At 41.4% G+C, this 20,236-nt stretch overlaps 1 protein-coding gene and 1 long non-coding RNA gene across 2 annotated transcripts in view; both read right to left on the bottom strand.

Moving 5' to 3' along the window:
* BMP2K (BMP2 inducible kinase) overlaps positions 1-2,083 on the bottom strand; it is a 46,772-nt gene extending 44,689 nt beyond the window's left edge. The window contains exon 1 of the mRNA XM_062622032.1: positions 1,689-2,083. Within this exon, the coding sequence (XP_062478016.1) occupies positions 1,689-1,839 (151 nt within the window). The 5' untranslated portion in view covers positions 1,840-2,083. The remainder of the gene's footprint in view (positions 1-1,688) is intronic.
* Positions 2,084-10,984: 8,901 nt separating this feature from the next.
* Positions 10,985-15,461, bottom strand: LOC134165345 (uncharacterized). Its single transcript, XR_009965486.1, has 2 exons — positions 14,506-15,461; positions 10,985-13,334 (listed from the first exon to the last, which is right to left on the bottom strand). It is a non-coding gene; the product is annotated as an uncharacterized LOC134165345 (long non-coding RNA).
* Positions 15,462-20,236: the final 4,775 nt, after the last annotated feature.

Below are 20,236 nucleotides of genomic sequence, written 5' to 3'. Positions count from 1 at the left end.
AGTCCTGGCCTGAGGCATGCATATTTAAGAGACCATATAAAAGCTGCAAAAAACTTTCTAAGTTTTCCATACTCCAAAGTACAGAAGACAACTGGCACAACACTCTGGTAAAATTCATACTCCCCCTGCTCCCAGGCCTTTCTGGGCTATGAATTTGTTTCTGCAAGCTACAGAAAGAAGAAGAAAAAAAACACCCAAACAAACAAACCCGCTCAGTTATGTATATCAATATCTTAACACATTCTAAGAAAACAATAATACGCTCAACTGAACCAAGCACTACATTTTTTTCTCCTTTCCACTACATACATTGTTTTTGTGTTACCTCCTCCATTTGATCAGGAGCCTATTTCCATAATTTCACAAGTCTATATCCTGCGACCAGCCCTGCAGAGAAATGACCTTCTGTCAGATCACAACGACTCTGAAGAAGCTGTCAGCAAAGACTACTCATCTTTTAGGCAAGCAGGTAAGCAGCTGGCTAAGCCCTGACCTCATTTCTGTAAGCCAAAGACAAAATACAGCAATCTAAATATTAAGTACCAATTCATAATTCTACTAAAACATTTTCCAGATAGCAAGGACAATTTAAGTAGTACCCATACGTTTCCATTTTAAACAGTAATAGTATTTGCATGCACTTGTTAAAACCGGATCTTAAATTTTTGTTGAGGAATGTGCCTAAGCAATGAAAGTTTACAAGTACATTTATGGATAAACTACTCTAAGCAATGCACAGACATAAAACAGGTAAAAATAAGCTATTTTACCCACAACATCCAAAGCTGTGTGTTGTAGTGCTGCAGAATCCATCCACTACGAAGTATGCAGGACTACGCTGTGCTCAGTGACCTAGGAAGTGAGTTATACTTTACACGTTACAACATGGGCTGCCATCGACTAGGAGAGATATCAAGGGTGGAATGCTTCCCCCCCCCCACACCCCACCCCCCACCCCGAGTAAAACTCAAACATGGCTGTTTTGATGACGGCCCACGCCAGCGCCTATTAAAGTCACCCAACGAACAAATTCCAGCGAGCTACACGACTATCTGAATTCATACAACTTTTTCTGAAGACCCAACGGAGGTCCAAGGACACGAAGCGCAAGCTATCGAAAAGAATTATCAGTCAGGCACCCTGCAACAAGGGGGAGGGAGGCCAGCAATACTCAACAGCAGAAGTTGCGAGCAGTACAACTTCACTCTTGACCCTTGCCAGAAACCTACTGCACTCCTACAAGGAAGACCATGAGGTTTGTTTTCTGCTTGTTTGTTCTGGCTTTTTAGTTTGGTTTTTGTTTTTGTCTCCTCAGATTAGCTGCAAACCCCTACTACAGAATTACTGTTCCCCACCGGAGGCACCAGTGACCTCAGCTGCTTCATCCGACCCAGGGAACGACCGGCCTGCTCCCCGGACATCTCCGACCGGTTGACTCGCCACAATACGCCGGGACACTCCCCTCTAAGCCACCAAGGAGCCCCAGGCACCAGCCGAAACAAGAAAGAACCACCAAAGCACCCCTAACCGGCTTACAGTGGGTAAGCGGCTCTTCAGGAAGGGGAGCGGGGCCGCGGCCCCCGCGTAGCCCCACAGCCGAGCTCGGCCCGCACAGTTCCCTTTCTCGTCCCGGGAACACCGCGCACGGCCCCAGACCTCCCCTCACCCCCTTCCCCTCCCCCCACTACCTTCCGCCAGCAGCTCCTCTGGAGTGACCTGGTAGCGCCCGACAGCCAACACCTTGCCTAAGGCGACGCCGCTCGCCCCGCCTCCGCCGGAGCCCACACCCGCTGTCCCGCCGCTCCCCTCGGGCTTGGGCATCCGAGAAAACTTCTTCATGGCGAGGGAGGCCCGCCGGGCCCGCGGGACGGGCGCGGGGCAGGCGAGGAAGAAGCCGCTCGGGCGGAAGGGAGGCGGCGCGCCTGAAGCGAGAGGCGGCCGCTGCCCAAAGGAGGCCGGGGTGGGGGCTGCCCCTCTTCACATGCCGGCCGCGGCCCCCGCCCAGTTTCTCCTCACCCGCTCCCTCCGCCCGCTCCCGCAGCGGCCGCACGAGCAGGAGGAGAAGGAAAAAAAGAAGAGGAGGAGGAGGAGAAGAAGAAGAAGAAGAAGAAGAAAGGAGGAGAAGGAGGCAGCGGGAGGAAGGGGGCGGGCACAGCCCCGCCACAGCCCCGGGACACGGGGAGGAGCGCAGCGCCGGCCGGAGCCGCCTTGCCAGGGAGAGGCGCCAAAGCGCATGTGCGGCAGCAGCTGCCCTAACACCATACGGATGCACAGACACAGACACAGACACAGACAGACACACAGACACACACACACAGACACACACACACACACACACACACACACACACACACACACACACACACACACACACACACACACACACACACACACACACACACACACACACACACACATACACACACACATACACACCGCCGGCCGGAAGTGAGGTTGTTGGCGCCGGGCGAGCACGTGGAGCGGGAGCCAAGGATTAGGGGGGAGGGCGGGCGGTGACAGTTGAATGGAGTGCGCGCTCGTGCTCTCACCGCCGCCTCCCGCTTCCCACTTCCTGCGCGCACCCTCAGGGCGCTGAGGGGGGCAGTTAAATGGCCGGGAGCTGCTGACCGCGAGGTATGTGTTTAGCGTGGCTATGATAAGGTGATACTTGTCGCAGTTCACTAGGCACAACGGTTGGGAAACACCCTAAGCTTCAAACCAGTTATCTCAAATGTCCACATTCAGACCAAAACCAGATTTCTAATTGTCTGAAAATGTCAGTGACATCCAGGCTTTTGTACTTAAACAGTGATTCTTGTCATCCAAAACCAGGGATTAGAGTCATTGAAAAAGTAGCTTTGTGCCAAGCCTGTTCTCCTTGAGTAGTCTCCCCATGCACATACATGTGAGGTACTCACACATTTTTTGTCTCCATTTCCAAATTATACAATAAACCCAAAATTTACACGGGATCTCTTGTCATTCTTTTGTATGAAAGAATGAAGTTGCATTTTTTGCATTTAAAGTGGGAATTTAACAGCACACAGCCTTTCACACTGAATACCTAGGTTTTCAATGGGTACCAGTTGCAGCCATTGATTAAGTAAAACTTCTGGAGAATTCAGAAGCTTAAATCTTTTGGATGACATTTCAATAACTGAATCAGGTTTGACTTAATCATGTTGCTTTTGGTCAGTAACAAAATGACAGTATTGCTCTAATGAAGTGACAACTTGCCGTACATTGAGAGCACTGATACAGTTATTCACATCAGGAGTCCCGTTTCTGTAGTCATTGACATCCTTTCAGTAAGAGATCAACTTTCCAGAAGAACAGAGACTCCAGTTCACAGTTTTCCTTAGAAGAGAATGGTATTTTGACTGCAGATGAAAGGAGCAAAGTGCTGTGAGAGGAATGGCATGATCAGCAGCATTTCATTAATGAGAGCATTCTTACAGTGCGATGTGCTTACACTCCTCACATAGATGCTTTTAATTAGGCCTCTGAGAAGAATGCAGCTAGGTTGAAAGCATGTAAGTTTAGTACCAGTGAGTAACAAAATCAGAAAAAATAATGCATTTTCTAAAAGTCACTGCAACTTTTAGGGTAGGATTGACTTTTAGGTCAACAGGATAATTTTTATTTGTTCTGGGGATTCCTATCCCCACTCATGTGTTTTTGTGCTTTTTAAAGTAAGAGGTTGAATTATTGCTGGAGTTATTTATAGGCCAGACAGCATAAGCAGTCTTGTTATACTGGGTTTAATGGTACTATCTCTGTCTTGACATACTAGGGGATGTCGAGGTCAACTACTAGGCATCACTGGCAAACAAGTATATCAGTACTGCACACCTAGTTGTGGCGATGAACATGTAGATGGCTGCAGAACTCACTGGTCTCTCATGAGTAATTTCAACGAGCCACACTGTGGTGACCTTACAATGTTCCACAGCCCATTGAATCACAAACTTGACATCCAAATAGTCTTTTTCTGTAAGACTCCAGCATGTTTGAGGAGGTTTCCTGTAAAGGATTTCCTTTTATTAAGTACAGGTGAATGAAGAGACAGATTTTGACAGATCACTTAAAAAATATGGGCCCAGTCTTCCAAGCAGGTAAATGAGTGATAATTTTGAGTATGTGAACGGGCCCACTGACTTTGATTTGATTCTGCACCTGAGCAGAGCAACATTTTGGCATTTCTAGAACTTGTATTAATTTCCAGGAAGGAAATGTTGTGAGATTTCTTGCCCTCAGGGTATGAAACCCAAAATAAACTCTTCCCTCCCTTGCTGAAATGAAACCTCCTGTTTGGTTCAGGCAGAGCAGGGATGCTTCAGTCTTCTGCATCTGGAATGTGTGCAGTGAAACCAACCTATTCAATGTAACACATGCTTGGCAGTGTGACACACAGATCAGAAGGGTCTTTGCATTACTTAAAAAAACCCTAAACAAAACAGAAAAAAGCTGTAAAAACTTGACAGTACCCACAAATGCAGTTACTTTCTGGTTGGTGTGAAACAATAGATGGTCAGAAATAAAATCCAGCGACAAAAAAACAGAAAATCAAAAGTATGAATCCTGAAGTGAGGAGAGATCAACTACAGAGGTGGAGAAGATGGTGTTGGGACAGGGAGAGCCATAGCTTGGGTCAGATAATGTATTTGTAACTTTATTCAGAGTGCTGGAAATCTAGATCCCCTTCCTGACTCTTGACTGCCAGAGCCTCAACCTTTCTGCCTCATCTCAGTAGACAAAAAAAGTTCCCATCTATAAAACAGGATAAGGCAACTTTAAGTCTGCTGCTTCATCTCCATATATAAAATTAGTTATTTTAGTAGTATTTTCTTACTCCATTGTAAAATCCTCTGAGGATTTATGGAGGAAAGCTCTAGGTAAGAACATTACTTGAAAATAAAACATCAGATATTTCACATGTGCTTGGAGTTTGAAACGTGATGATTAATCTTTAAAACTGCTGAATAGATCAAATGCCTTTACCTTGATTACTGTTTCTTAAGCATTTCTTTCCTTATATCTCTCTCTACTCACAAATCTTTCCCATGTACAATACATAAATTGGTTTTAAATCAGTCCCATGGGACTAAAACAGCTTCCTGCAAAAACATTTAATATCCCCTACAGAAAATAGTTATTAAGGCAAGATAGAAGTAGAAAACTTTCTTTGTGTGAGTGCTGTTTTGGAAATGTCTCTTGCTTTTTCTGAACAAACTCTTTTTATTACCCAGGTAATGAATGTTAGAAAAGAAAGAAATCTGATTTTCTAGAAATATGTTGGTTACACATGAAAACTTTTTTTTTTCTTTTTTTTTATTTGTAACATATACTTTCAAGTGTTCAGTGATTAGTGCAGCAAAATTTTGTTCTCCTTCAGGTATGTGAGGGTTCTTTTCTATCGTGTAATCATTCAGTCAGTGTGAATAAAGCACTACCAGAGAGAAGGTTTTCCCAATGAGCAGTTTTCGTTCTTTTTCCCCCACTCTTACTGTCTCGTTGCATGCTTGTTTTCCGAGCCTTGAGAAACATCATTTTACACAGAGAAGTAGCATACAATCTTCCTATCTTAGCAAATGCCATATCTTAGTTTCATGCAGCTGACCCTGATGCAGTCTGTTTTAGACACAGTTACTAAGACCAGACAAAATGTTTATGATGAACTAAAAGCTAAGAAAACCCCAGGAGACGACTGGTTTTGATTTGCTTTTGCTTTTTTCTAGCATCAAATCGTATCCCAGCTCCGCATCTCAGAGGCAGTAGTAGCAGTGAAAGGCTTTTTTTGTTTGCTTAATTATGTATACAAAATAACATAAAGATTTTGATAGGTTGTGAAAAATGTTGGCATGGAAAGTATGTTGACTGGGGGGGGAAGCCCACAAAAAAAGTAAGGAAGAAGACTGAAATCACTTGATGCAGAGAGATAGCACAAATGAGCTAGAAATCAAATGCATTCTCTGTCATCTCCTCCAGTTTGGAATATCTGAGCAGAGGCAAAGGCTTTGCATTGACCTTGTGAACAGAGACAGATTTTAATTCCTTTCCGTTGCTGTCAGCTATTCTAATCGGGACAGAAACAAAGGGAGCTGTGGAAAACAACTAAGTAACATTTCTGACATTCAAACGGAAACAAACTGAGGAGCATGCTGGTGAAAATATTTAAGGTACAAATAGCTGACATCAGCTGTGATGACACAGAGCGCAGTGCTCATTGATACTGAGGTCAAGAGTGTTTTGTTGCAACATGAGATTCAGCCATTTGTGCTACAGCCAGCACTGGGACCAAAGAAAGTACAAATTGCTTGTTGGTGTGACAACCCTCAGCTGGTTCAAAACTGAAATGGCAAGTGGGGAAAACATAAGGGCTGATGCGTGTGTAAGAGTACTAGCTAGAAATCCTGGAGGAAAAAAATAGGAAAGAGGTTATTACAAGCTCAGAATTGTTTGCATCCTGACCTGGTAAATTGCTTCATGTTACTAATAGTCTGTTTCCCTTCTGGAAAACAGTTTCCTATGTTCGTCCTGATGACAAGGTCTTTTCCTCCGTTTGATAGGGCAGCATATTGCTGCTTCTTTGTAAGAGTGTATTGATCTGTATTTGACCTCTTGAAGTCAAACTCTCCTGCCTTCTCCCTTCCAGGTGCCTAGTTATTCCCAGCTCACCAGCAGTCTGTTTTAATTCATTCTCTCTTACAAACAAAACCTAGTTTTACCCTTGCTTTAACAATTAACTTTTGCAGTCCTAAAGATGTCTAAGAGGTTTCTCTATAGAAATGAAGTGGGCGCTGTGCAGCCTTATGAAGGAAGGCCACCATTCTAACTTATTTAATGAGTAAGTTTCAGAAAGTTATTTTCTTCTTGAAAGAGTTATGCATGTGACCAAAACATGTGGCCTTTCTAAGCAGTCTTTAAACCTCATTCCACAGTTTATAAAGGAACTGCTGATAGTCCACAAGAGGTCTGAATGTGGCACAACTTTCCCATGTGTGAAAGCTACACTTTGTTACAAGAAAACTAAAATGCACAGATTCCAACACTAGTACTACTCTCCTGCTACTGCAGCTGCTCTTGAGGTAAAAAGAAGGCTAAAAGGCAAAGGTCAAGCACAAACATCAGGTCTGAGTGGTACCTTAATTTCAGCACCATACAAATTGGAAGATAGCATCCTTTATTTAAGTCCCTTTGAGATGTAAATACATGATTTTATAGCAAAAAACCCAATCCAAGCATCACCAAAACCCCCCAGAAGCATTGGTATGCCCAGAATTACTTGTAGCAGTAAAATGTAATAAAAAAGCCACAGCCATTGAGGTTCAAGAAATCATTTTATTTCACATCTTTTTACCCTATTTGCAGAGATAGGTTTTACTGTTACAGTTGTTCTATAAAATGAGCAGTGGACTTTTTTTCCCTGTGTATTTTTTGGTCTTAAGAGAACTACAATGATATCTTTGGTCATCAGTCCTATGCTAAAAATACTTACTTCTTTATATAGTTTTATAAGCTCAAAGGGAGAGAAAAAATCTTTGGAACTGAGTGCCTAGGAAGAAAGAATGTCTTTTGGATCACGACTGAGCAGCCTTTGTGGTGGTGCAAATTAAAGCATCAAAATGGTGCAACAGCAATGGCTGCAGATGCCATTGCTGGCTGGCTCGTATCTGTAAAAGCCCACTTCTAAATACTTTTATCTTAATTATAGATTGTTTAATTTTGCAAACAGGTTATTTCCACTTACAAGCTCTTAGCTGAATGTATGTTCCAAGGACTGTGGAGGTGTGAACTCCAGTTCTAGTTTTGTTTGGTTAGAAAAACCATTAAGACTTTTGGATGTTGTTTAGCCAAAAGCATTTGCATCCAGGCTAAGGAAGAATTTCATCTGCTGCTATTGTGGTTGAAGTTACATGCCACAACAGAAGTAGTGGGAAAAATGGAGAAAAGAGAATTGCAGCAAGTTTATGCCAGATCTAAGTAGATAAAGAAATACTGTAATAATTGTTTATAATTTTGCAACACTTTCCTGAAATAGGCTGTCCATTGTTCCACTGTGCAAAAAGACAGTGACAGAGCTATTGCATATTCTAATGACTGTTATCTCATGCTCTGCAGCCCCAGTGCATACTAAATAGGATAGATAAGTTTTTGGCACAAGATGGGCATAACTTTCTATTCTAGAAAGCAGAGAAGGTTATTAGGGGAAGAAATATGTTGGATCTGGTTTTGATTAGTATGGTGAAAGTAGCTATAAATGTAGAAGAGTGAAATGTATTGGGTGAAAGCAGTCACAAAACAATTTCACTGTGTAAGGAAAGTAGTAGTGGCAAAGCACAGGTGAGGGACTTCAGAAAACTTCATTAAGTATCATAATACTTACACCTGGGGATAAAGGAGTACAGGACACCTGATGACTTCTGAAAGTCAGACTTAACAGCCACATTTTCTGATGCAGTGAAAAGATGGACAGTTTAGGAAGGAAACAATATACAACTTTGAGATGGAAACATTAAGACAAGTTATTTAACATAATTAGTTCAAAGAAATGCAGCAAATATAAGGAGTTTAGAAAATACATCCTCTGAAGAAAGGTTAAACAAGTCTTATGCCTCTGGAGAAGGGGAGAAAAGAATAAGTTCATTTTCTGCTATGCAAAGGTTGTAAATTACAAGAAGATGATAGATGTTTCTCAATATTTACTACTAGGAATACAGAATAATTTGTCTTAATTTACAGGAGAGAACATTTAAACTAGACAGTGAAAACCTTTGCTATAATTAGGGTAAGGAAGCAATAGAAGAAAACTAATTAAACACAGTCCCCTAACAAAAAGGTTGTAGAAGCTTTAAACTTCTCAACATTTCATTTGGGTGTTTTTAAAAGGGTAAATAGACATGTATCAGTTCAGAAAAGACCAAAGCTGAGTTGTAGATACACATGACGTTCCCTAGTGCATGGTGATGGAGCAAAGTAGATTCTTCTCAACTCTATGCATTCAGGACAAAGAAACACTAACTCAATCCAGTTTAATGTGACATGTAACAAAGATGTCACAGAACTTAACAACCAGTGGTTCCAGCCTGCTATGTGCTGGCTGCTTTCATTTACTCTTGTGTTCCTCTGTGCTTGGTTGAACAGGGCCTTTAAACTGCTGCCATGTTGACTTGACTAAGGAAATTGTTCCATTTTTTATTGAAAAGTCAGTAAAGTAGTATAGGTTAGTTTTCATAACACATGAAAATCAGCGTGAACAGCAGAAGGAAGAACAACTCATGAAGCAGACATACCAACATTGGCCCATAAATAAAGTTTTGTGATGGGATATGTTTGGAAAGAGGGACTGTGAGCTAAACCCAGCAAAAGCATAAAGTGTTTTTCAAGTTCACTTTTTAACCTGGCTAGGAAGTTGAAAAATGGTTGAAACAATCTGACAAGCTTTCAGGACATGCATTCTTTTCAGAGCATGTGTTGACTTTCCAATGCCAATAAAATTATGTAACCTGTAAAAAAAAAAAAAAAATCCTTTCTGCATTTTTACCCTGTATTTTTTTTTTCTCAGCTCACTATTGCAATAACAATTTCTCTGCAGGATCTTGGCCTATCACTTCCCCCCAGCCTTTTATTAGCCTCTAGGAAATGCCTACACTAGTCATAATTAAATGCCTACAGCTAGTCATTATCAACTGGAGTGTCACCACATAATAGCAACGCTTTTAATCTTTACAAATGGTAATGAATTAAGACTTTGCAGTGTCCTTGAGAGGAGATGAGTAAAGCAATCCAAGGAGCTGTGACAAAACCTAGGCACTGGCCGTGTAAACACTGTTACTGCTGGCAAAGCAGAAAGAAACAAAAAGTCGTAAGTGCTTTAGACTGCAGCTACCAGAGCCTGGCTCTCTAGCAGTAAATGATTCATCTTTCATGAGCAATTCCTGCTCACCTGTAGACCGTCAAACTGACCAGGCACAGGTTTTTAGCACTTAAATTCTACACGTTTGTTTGCTGCCTCATCTGTAGTTCATTTTGTCCATAGTCACAGGGCTATGAACTTCTGACCATTTGTCAAAACACAGAATGAGAGAAGATGCCAACTAGCCCCGGGATTAGTCATGAATATCATCTGTAATTTTATGCTCCAGCTAGGGCATAAAGGGAATGCTTCATCCTCCACACTGAGTTTAGTAATCCCAGTGGCACAAGTAGCTTCCATTCGGCTACAACTCTTACCAACATGACTGGAGAGCTGGTGCATAGGAAAATAGAGCTGATTCAGTGTCAGCTGTTCTCCCACACATGCCCCAGCGGAGAAGCATTGGCACAGAGAGGCAAATAGGAGGTAAAGGATCAAGGGTTGGCACAGCTGTTTATTCTGTGGGAGCAAGGGGAAACTTAACTTCTGCTTGGTCTTTCATTTTGGTTTTCGGGATAGTCCAGTTGTGCACTGCACCAAGACCAGGTTTGACAGGAGCACCCAGCAATGATAAGAATGCAACACCGGTATTTGCCACTGCCTGTAGTGATGGGATTCTAGGGGCTGACATTCACTCCAGTGTAGCACCACTGGTTTAGATGTGAGCTTAATTAAATCACTTCATTGTGCTCACTGCTGAAGCAGTTTCTAAACTGATTGAATTAAATCAATCAAGTCAAAATCTTTATTCAAACTCTTGCTCCAGTGCTTCATCTGTGATCAAAGAGGTCATTTCCACTTTCCCCTGTGAGCAGTGGGTATACCCAGAGAGTAGCATGGCATTGCTGTTTAGTTGTTGCTATCCTGCCCTGTATCAAACTCTCATGTCTAGAAACTAAATCAGCAAAGTGCCACATCCAAATCAAAGGCAGCTATGTCCACAGCTGATACCTGTCAGCATCACTATAAGAAACCCCAGGAAAAGAGTGTGTGAAGAAAGTCAGTAAAATTTGGACTGGGCAATGTCGATAAGTCTAGGACCCTGGTATGGGTATACACAATAATGGATAATATAAGAATATTTATTTAGCACACTCTGTATTTGTATTCGAAAGCTAAGATAGGCAATTACACTCAAACACAGATGGTTTAAGCTGTGTCTGGAAAAAGGTATAAATATACAACAACAGAGATAGATACATAAATACACAGAAAAATAATATTATGTATGTATAAGAATACTGGGCTAACCTGTAGAACTCTTTGCCACTAAGGTTATAGAGATTAAGAGCTTAGGTATATGCAAAGGAGATCTATTTTTATAATAAGAAGAGGCATAATTACCTCAAGCATCTTGGTAAATTATTCAGTTGCTAACCAGCACTATTAACTTTAGTGCTTCATTCCAGGTGGTGGGAAAAGTGTCTTCATTATTTCCATATATATTGTTTACTTTCTCCTTTTCAGCATCTGCTGTGGTTTGCTTTCAAAGTCTAGATGAATCAGTGTCAGTTACTAAATTAGACTTCATACACAATATATTCTAATATTGTTGTATAAATATTTTAATTTACCTAAATAGCTTATCTGCCTGCATAACTCTGTGTGCTGGAATTGTTAAACACTAATGAGAAGTAAACATTTTTCCAAAAAATGACCCATTTACTTAAAAGCAAAACCTGTTGGGGGGGATTTGTCTTCTATTCTTCTATTGAGGGAAATAGTGTTACTGTTCTCTTAGATTTCTACATTATCTATTGCTTGAGAAATGAGAAAAAAAAAAAAAAAGAAAAAAAGCCACAGTTGTGCTCCATTTAGTTTGGATTCATTGATTCATTAAGTGTCATTTCCAAAAGCATTTTCAAGCCCCACTGTCCCTATGAAGCCAGGTACTTTGCAGTTAATAACTCTGAGTTACCTGGAAATAAAAAACATGGGGTGTGACAGAGCAAAGCAGAACCTTCCCAAGTATCTTCCCGCTTTTCTCTGTCACCAAGAAGTGCATACTGACAGCCGCATCTGTGCTTAAATATCCGTGGTGAAATAGCATCCCAAAAGAAGGCAATGGCAGCCTTGAGCATGACCAGAGGTGGGCTTACTTGCAATGTAGGCTGCAAGAAGCTAATGTTTACAGTGCCTGTTAATGCTGCCTTGCTGGTCTAGGTGCACCAAACAGCTTGAGAAACTGCTCTGGTCTCTAAGCAGTCAGAAGCTGTGAAAAATTTAGTAGTTCTAGCTCATGGGGGAGATGTTGCTAAAGTGCAAAGGACAGTTGAGCACATTTTCCGTGTTGTGCCTTTGATACCTCCTTTATTAAAATGGACAACTGTCCAGAGCCAAGATACAAACAACTTTTCCGCTGAAACTGTGGTTCTCTGCTAACGTGGTTCAGCTGTAGTGGTCTTTTTGCATGGAACACATGCAACCACGTGGCTTGTAGGGGAAGTCAACAGTAAAGGGAATCGATATTGTTACAATCACCTTCACTTCTTCAATTACTTGTTTGCACAAGGAGTAACACTAGGCACTCAGATGTGACATTTGGTGCATTGCATTGCAAAAATTCCTTTTTTCTCATTTATAGTAAGCAGTGAATATCTTATTCCTTGGATAAGGTATGGAAATTTCTAGCTATGCTTCTGTCAACTTTAGCTGCTGATGAGCAGATGACTCCATTTGTGAACACTATGCTTTTATACAGAAAATGCTTTAATACATGGAAGAATATACAGCCTAGCTTGTCTTAGCAGAGACTTGCCACTGAAGGCACCTGTGTCTACCAGAAAAGCACATTAGGATGCACGTTGACAACTGTGTGGCAAAAGTCACAGTTTCATGATACGACCTCTGAGTAGTCTACAGAAATGGGATCCAGGCCTTTATTCTTGCAGAACCCAGTCATGAAGGATAAATAAGTAAAGTGGGATGTTAACTGTATTGATAGAGTTTTGCAAGTTGCCTCCTTTACCAGAGAAGGAAAAATAAATTCTTTCTTTTAGTGCTATGTAACTCTTGTGTAATAGAATAAGATGTGAGGAGCTACCTTGCCATTTGTGCAATGATACAAATTCAGCTTTTTAAGAATGGAGAGAGCATAATACAAATTGTCAGCTTAAACATTTCCATATCCACGGTGAACACGTGTACATGTTTAAGGCAGAAATCAGTACTGCCTACACTAAAAACCTGCATGAGAACAACTGGGGACAGTTAGCTGCATCACAGGTTTTCTTCTTTTCTCTGCAATTATGTCTGAGGTTCAAAGTTACATTCTATTATCAAATGAAATCATGACTCATCTGAAATGAGGTAAGTTGCACAACTTTGAGACAAAAGAACCCATAAATGTGGGTTTGCTGTTCAGAATCATTAATGCTGCTAACCAATGACAGAGGGCCCAGAGGGATTGCACTGTTTTCTGCAAAAGCACAAAAAGAAGTGTTTTCCCACAAGGTTCATCATAGGTTCTTATTACAGCACCAACTGGTGTTTGTGTTCATCAGCATCGTTTAGCATAAAAAGGAGAGTGAGTTTACCCTTCAGCGTCAACCCTTCATGGGGTGCAGCTTATCCTCTGGTGTGTCTTCTCAGCTCTGATGATCACATACATCTGCAGGCATTGAAATATTCCAGTGCATAAATACTAAGCCTGGGCATTCTGAAAGGTGCCAGTGGAGATAGAACCATGGTCATGAAGGGCGAATGACCCTTCATGCATCAGCAGGGGCCCTCCCCACCCCAAGGGCCAGAGGACAACCTCCACTATCCATCCCAAGGACACTGATGGCACATGGTCATCCCACATTCCCTGTTACCCTGGGACAGAAAAGGGAGAACTAGGCATCTAACACAGAGTTAGCAACAAAGTCTTTATAGTAGCATCCTACAGCTAAAACCTATGAGAAGGTAAAAAACATGCTACAGAGTACCAGCCTGATAAACCACCACAATACCCTCATCTGATGGGAGCAGGAATCTTCTGCTGAGCTGTGCTCTACAGTTCTTCCCCAAACATCCTTTGTCTCTGGAAAAATGCATGTGCGGCATCATTAAAAACAGGATATAAGCTTGCCTGTCATTGATGAAGGAGACAAAAAATGGCTTGATGTTCTCTGAAGTACAGAACACACAGTGTCTCTAAAACTGTAGAATGAATTGCCCAATATATTCTGGATGAGAAGCAGTATGTCACACTGTTAAAGGCACACTAATGCACAAAAGAACTGGCTTAAGGTGGCAGCCTCAACTTGGCATTACCATTTCTTAGGCTTTCCCTCCCGAGGTGGTGTATATATAAATATAATACTGCTGGGGGACCCAGTGGGAATTTCACTGTTGAGTATCGTAATTCTCAGAGTAAATATCTGTAATGATCAATTCTCTTTATTTATTTTGGGAGAGGTTCAGCTAGAGCCATCTAACTCAGCCCTGAAACTCAGTGACCTTTATTCTATCATTTGGCTCAGCAGTAGCTTGTCTAAGTGTCCACTTTGAATTGATAGGAAGTTAAAAGAATGTTTCAAGTCTGCATAAGGCAGGCAAATGTGCAGCATTATTTTAAGTCAGAAATTGCTACTTGTAACTATCACTTACAATGATTAAACCAGGCAGCACATCTCTAATTTCTCTTCTTCCACTGTCTCCTCAAGTAGAGAATTAAGCCATGTTCAAATATAATTCCAGCCATTTGTTTTGTATCCTCATACACCAATCAATGTTAGGCAGCTACAGGAAGAAAAAGGCACAAACAGTAAAACAAAAGTACAAAGAACAGCTTAATACTACAGTAAGCAATTTAAACAGCTGTCTTGGTTTATCACAGCGCAGTGTTTTCTTCATTCCCCAGCAAGCATCTCCTCCAAAAGGAAAATTTGGAGTGCCTACCAACTGGGCAGAGCTGGAGAAAGTTGGCAAAGGTTTTCTTAATTTGTTTCCCATTTAAAATGTAAGGCTTTATTTGTCTTTCATGCTGCTGTGAGGTTTATGTTTATATAAGTTCATGCTTTCAATTTGCAGAAATTAATTTTGTACAGACAGTCTATACATACAGGGATTCACTACTATTTGCAGACTTATGGGTTCTTAGTATCTTCAAAACCTGTTTCTCCTCACAATGTAAATGGAAAAAAAAAATAAATCAGATTCCATAAAAGAAACATTGAGGTTAAAAAAATTAGATGCCCTTTCTCTCCTCTTTCCCCAAATATAGGAAATATAAAATGCTCAGGTTTGTACAAATATCATATTAGCTCTAAGTCATCCAAATAGGAGGAGTTCCTTTAATAAATAAAGGGGAATGGAATATGCTATACGTGCAAGTAAGAACTCTACCCTTTCCATATTCAAGTTAGTCTCAGAGTCCAGTTTGCTGTTAACTTGTCCAGCATCCTCTATTTAGTCTTCTCTCCAACTTCCATGTTGCAGCTTGCCCTTGTTAGGTGAGCTTTTCTGAAGAAGGAGCATAGTTTCTCACACTGGTAAAGCATATAGCTCCTTGAGTTCTGTATAAGAATGTATGGAGACAGCAGCCCTGCAGCTGAAAGTAAAGAAGATTACAGGGTTACTTGAACTAATAACTCCACAGCTTAATCTCATTTCTTCTAAGAATTCAGTCCCAGTTACTTGCACAAAATATGAGATAAAGAAAGGAAACAAGGTGGAGTAAGTGCTCGTGCTGTGCTGTCTCAGAGGGACGACACTGCTTCTTGTCCGGCTTTGCAGTACTTTGAGGAAACCTGTGTTCAGGAAGATAGGGAAGAGTGGTCCCTAGGCATTTGAGGGCTCTGGAAGTGATAAAGGCAGATGGAGGAGCCACCTCCCGTCTAAAGCACACTGCCACGTGAGCCAGAGGCCTACGTCCTACTTTACAGTTGATACTGGGTTTTGACACAACAACAAACTCAGCTGACCTCCTCCTGGGAAAACAGTATAAAGACAGCCAGAGATAAAACCTGAGTAGCAGTCCTGCAGCAGGTGTCTTCCATGCCAGTGAGGGCATACTGCTACTGTAGACCTCAAAACACCACTGGCATGGATTTTACAAGGATTTCTCACCTATCCCTAATCAAGCTAATTAAATCTGCAGTGTCATAGACCAGCAGAAGGCTGTAGAATACAGCAGTTTATGTTTGCACCATCAACGTATCTACCTGGTTATTTCCAAATTTTATATTAACATACAAATCCTGCTTCCAGTTCTGACTCTGGAGGCACATCTTTCTGCCTGACTTGTCAGTGAACTCCATCTGGGAAAGTAATACTGTAGTTGTACTTGTGAGATGCTCTGCATGCTGATGCAAGCTTAAACATGATTCCTTAGGCTCAGATTGGGTGGGGAGGGAGCAACCATGTTACAAACATGCCCACAGATAAATTCTTGAAGTATGTTGTTTTTCATGTAACACCATTTTCTTTAAAAAAGTTGATAGGACAGCAGTAGCAGGCTTCAAACTACTTCCCCTCATGTCTGTGTCCATATGCTCAGCTAAAGCACAGTTGGCACAGTTGCCTCTGGAAGACCCCCTAGCACTGAAATGCAGCAAGCCTTCAGTAGGACATATAAAAAGGGACAAAGCTGGTAAGTGGCTCACTGTCTCCAGATGAAACACTCCAACCAGTCCTAATGCAAGCCAGGAGAAGATGGAAGACCAAATTTCACTTGTTTGATCTGTAACTTCCAGTAAGTTGTGTTGCCCTGCTAATTTCTAGTGCTTGTATTTCTAGGCATGTGTTTTGCACCACAAGATCAAGTCCCGGTGAAGCTATTACAAAATTATTAAGTGAGTTTACTTCACCTACACAAATCTCTCTAAACAGATACTTCCCAAAATAACCTGGTTTCAAGGGCAACGTAGAAGTTGTTTATTCCCAAAGAGATGAACCAAACTATTCTCTGGATTCTAAAGTCCTTTCCAGAACTGGATTCCTTCCATGCTGCCTTTTCATCTGAAAATGCTTGTTTCAGTTTAAGTGGTATGTTTTAATGTGTATGTCTCTTGAACCTCAACTACCTGAGACTTAGCAAGAATATTAATGTCCCTTATGGGATAGCATCATGGAATATTTTATATACCATGACAAGCAACCACTTCTGTAGTATATTGGTCCAACATTTCCTGGGCTATTTAATCTCAGCTTTTTAAAAATGAAGTGTCCTGTAATAGGAAACTTCATTAGAAGGAAAGTAATAAATGCTTCATTCAGTGTGCTTGGCCAAAATAGCTCACTGAGTCTTGGAATGAAAAGACCCTTGTCCATAACAACACAGACACAATTACAAGTGCAGACAGGATGGTTTTGCCTACCAGGGAAAAATCCCTTGTAACATTAAGAAGGAGGAGGGAAACCGTTCAGTGGGTAGGGCAATCAGTTTGGGAATAATTAGGACATTGATAATGGGGAGTGGGGAAGAGATGGGAGATCAGAAGTGCATAAAGGGGACAGCAAAGCGAATGTCCCATCTTCTTAAGGAAACCCCTTCCTCTTGTTCCCTTCCTGTCTCCCTTAAAAGAATATTTAGGATAACTCATTACTGAAGCATTCCAAGGAGAAAAAAACATCAAGTATCACTCCCTCCCCCTCCTCCTCCATTATTCTTTCTCAGCTGTATCTTCTTGAACGTTATAACATTTGATCCAAGCCTTTTCTGTCATCCTTCTCTTCAGTTGTGTGTTTCTCTTCTTCCCTAGTATTCTCCTAGGTTTTGCACTTTGCCTTCCACTTCCACCCCTTCATCTTGACTCTCCCTTTTTCGTTCTCTGCTCTTAATCTGCAGTTCCCCTTTAACAACTTGTAATTCCTCTCTCCAGGGGGATTCATGCTACAAATGGCAGCAGCAAAGGCAAATTGAGGTGCTCATCAGAAGCTGAAACCACAGGACTTGGACAATGATTTGCCACTGTATCAGATCCCACAGCAGTGCTAAGAGTCATCCTACAAAGACTTCATCTGTTCACAGAGGTCAGTCAAGCATGCTGCCTTTTTTTATTTGCCATCAGCCAGTGGCTCCCCAGGCCAATTAAAATTATCCCACAAGGTTCCAATCAGCATGAAAACTGTCACAGACAACTGCAGCAGCACTACAGACCTCATCTTGACTGAGGCTAAGCACTTCATCATGGACACTTCTTGCTTCCCTGAAAGTAATTCACAATTTGGTCTCAGCAAGAGGGACCAAAGAAGCAGTAGTCACTTGCAAGCTCTTTCCAGGCTGTTTTCATGCTCAGAGTCACTAGACTTCTATTCAGGGAAAAATATTAGCTGCAGAGACAAGACTTAGATACTTACTCAGTTTGTGGTACACAGGAAATTTAAGGCACAGAAGTGTCTAGTGTGGTGACCCATGCATGGGACTAACAGTGAGGAGATCCAGGTACTCTTCCTGTTTCCACAAACAACCTGCAGTGACATGAAACTAACAAGTTTGTGATCTGGTGGCCTACACTGAGAAAAAAAACAACATTTTATGCATCAGTTTACCTCACCACAATAAAATCTGCAAAAATAAAGAAGTGTCATGTGTTTTTAGGAGGAGGAGATGCCTTCTCTTGCCATGGGAACAGAATCTCTGACTACAATTTGCTCTCATAGTTCTCTCCTTTTTGACAGCAATAGGATTGGTTTGTTCCAAGGCAAAGTGCTTTTTCTGAAGAAGCTGTTGCACGCTTTCCAGATGGGCATTGCATTATCTCTCCATACTCTTAGTTACCTTTCAACATTGCTGCCAGCAACAGGAAGTTGCTGATGTGCTTGTTTTCACGTTTTAAGATGCCGTAAGTCGAACTGCCAGAGTTTCAAACAGAGGGCTTTCTGTTTTGCATGCCAAATATTTCTTAAAGAAAACATACTCTGTTTTCTCTTGTCTGTGCTATCACTCACTTGCCATACTGGGCAATGTTCTAGTCACACTGCAGAGTAAAAGAAAACAGGTTTTGCTTTATTCCCTGGAAGGGGTACCAAGTAAAACAAATAAATAGCTGGTTAAATTACATACTTATATTGAACACACTTCATATAAAAATTTGTGTCTGTTGAGATTACTGTCAACTCTCAGACAGATAATTACCTGCAGCAATGCCAGAAGCACTCTTTGACCTTGTTTTCAAATGGAAGGTTGTCATGGCACATGCCAACATTATGTCTTGCACCACTGTCTAGACATGGCCAAAATGACTGTCAGCCTTTACTGATACTGTTGTGGGAACAGAGGTAAGTCCATAAGACAGCTTTGCAACCCACCCAGCACAGTGCAAAGGAATTTTTTTAACCTGAACTAAAAATGTACCCAGACAACAGAAGGGCATTACCATCTTGGCCTAATTGTGCAAAGCACAATTATTTTTAATTTCACATGTCAGAATGAAAAATGTGCAGCTTAGTTATTATTTTTGTATTGTAAATAGAAGTTTGTTCAAGACTGAAAAATGCAAAAAGCCACAGACAGTTCCTCAGAGAAAGACATCCCCTCCCCAGAAGCCAAAACCAGTAGAAATGTATTCGCTTAGGTGAGTACTCAGATGCAACTGCTTAGTCTGAAAGGTCTAAAGCATGTGATCTGTTTTCTTCTTCCTTTTTTAATTCTCACCATGTGTATTGTCCACTCTCAGACCTGCAAGGCACAGAGTATAAATAGAGAGTAGCAAGCTCTGATTTCCCAGCTCAGCCTGCAGGGTCAAGCAGGCATTTCCAAAATATGCTGAACATAGCTGACAGCCAAACCTAATCCAAGAGCCTACACCTAAGAATAGGCTTATGCCCATGCCTGCCACAAAGATGAGACAAAGCAAAACTCCTCTTTTCTTTAGTAGCACCAGGGGTTTTACCCCAGGGAACCACACAGCTCCTGATTTGGTTGACAAAACAAAATTTTCTTTCAAATTATACTGGACATGCTGTGAAAGAAAAAAAAAATCTTTGAAATGTTTTTTTCAGCTGAACTATTTCTCTCATCCCTAATGGAAGTATCCTGGTCATGATGCACAACAGAATCCCCATCTGTCTTCTACTCTGTCTTTTTCATCCTACTTGCCTCCCTTCATCTTACACCACTTTTCTTCCCTGAAGCACAGCCTTTTCTCAGTCAAGCCATCTTCCACCTAATTGCAGAGGTAAAGAAATCTTTACTAGGATATAACATATATATGTTGCTGCTCCCTTTCTGGCTTAATTTGTGTTTAAGTGCCCCTGGTTTCACCTGTGCCCACCCTGCAGTGGTTTGGGACTTTTCTTGGTTGTTTTTCTTTTTTTTCAGGCAAAACCTCTGCATTTCTTTGTCCAACACTTAGCACAGTGCCCATTTCATAATTGGTGTAACTGCATTTT

Source organism: Pezoporus occidentalis, unplaced genomic scaffold (genome assembly GCF_034315485.1).
Source record: "Pezoporus occidentalis ecotype Australia unplaced genomic scaffold, CSIRO_AGI_Poc_V1 ctg238, whole genome shotgun sequence".
Classification (NCBI taxonomy): domain Eukaryota; kingdom Metazoa; phylum Chordata; class Aves; order Psittaciformes; family Psittacidae; genus Pezoporus; species Pezoporus occidentalis.
This window is presented reverse-complemented; position numbering and strand designations above follow the sequence as displayed.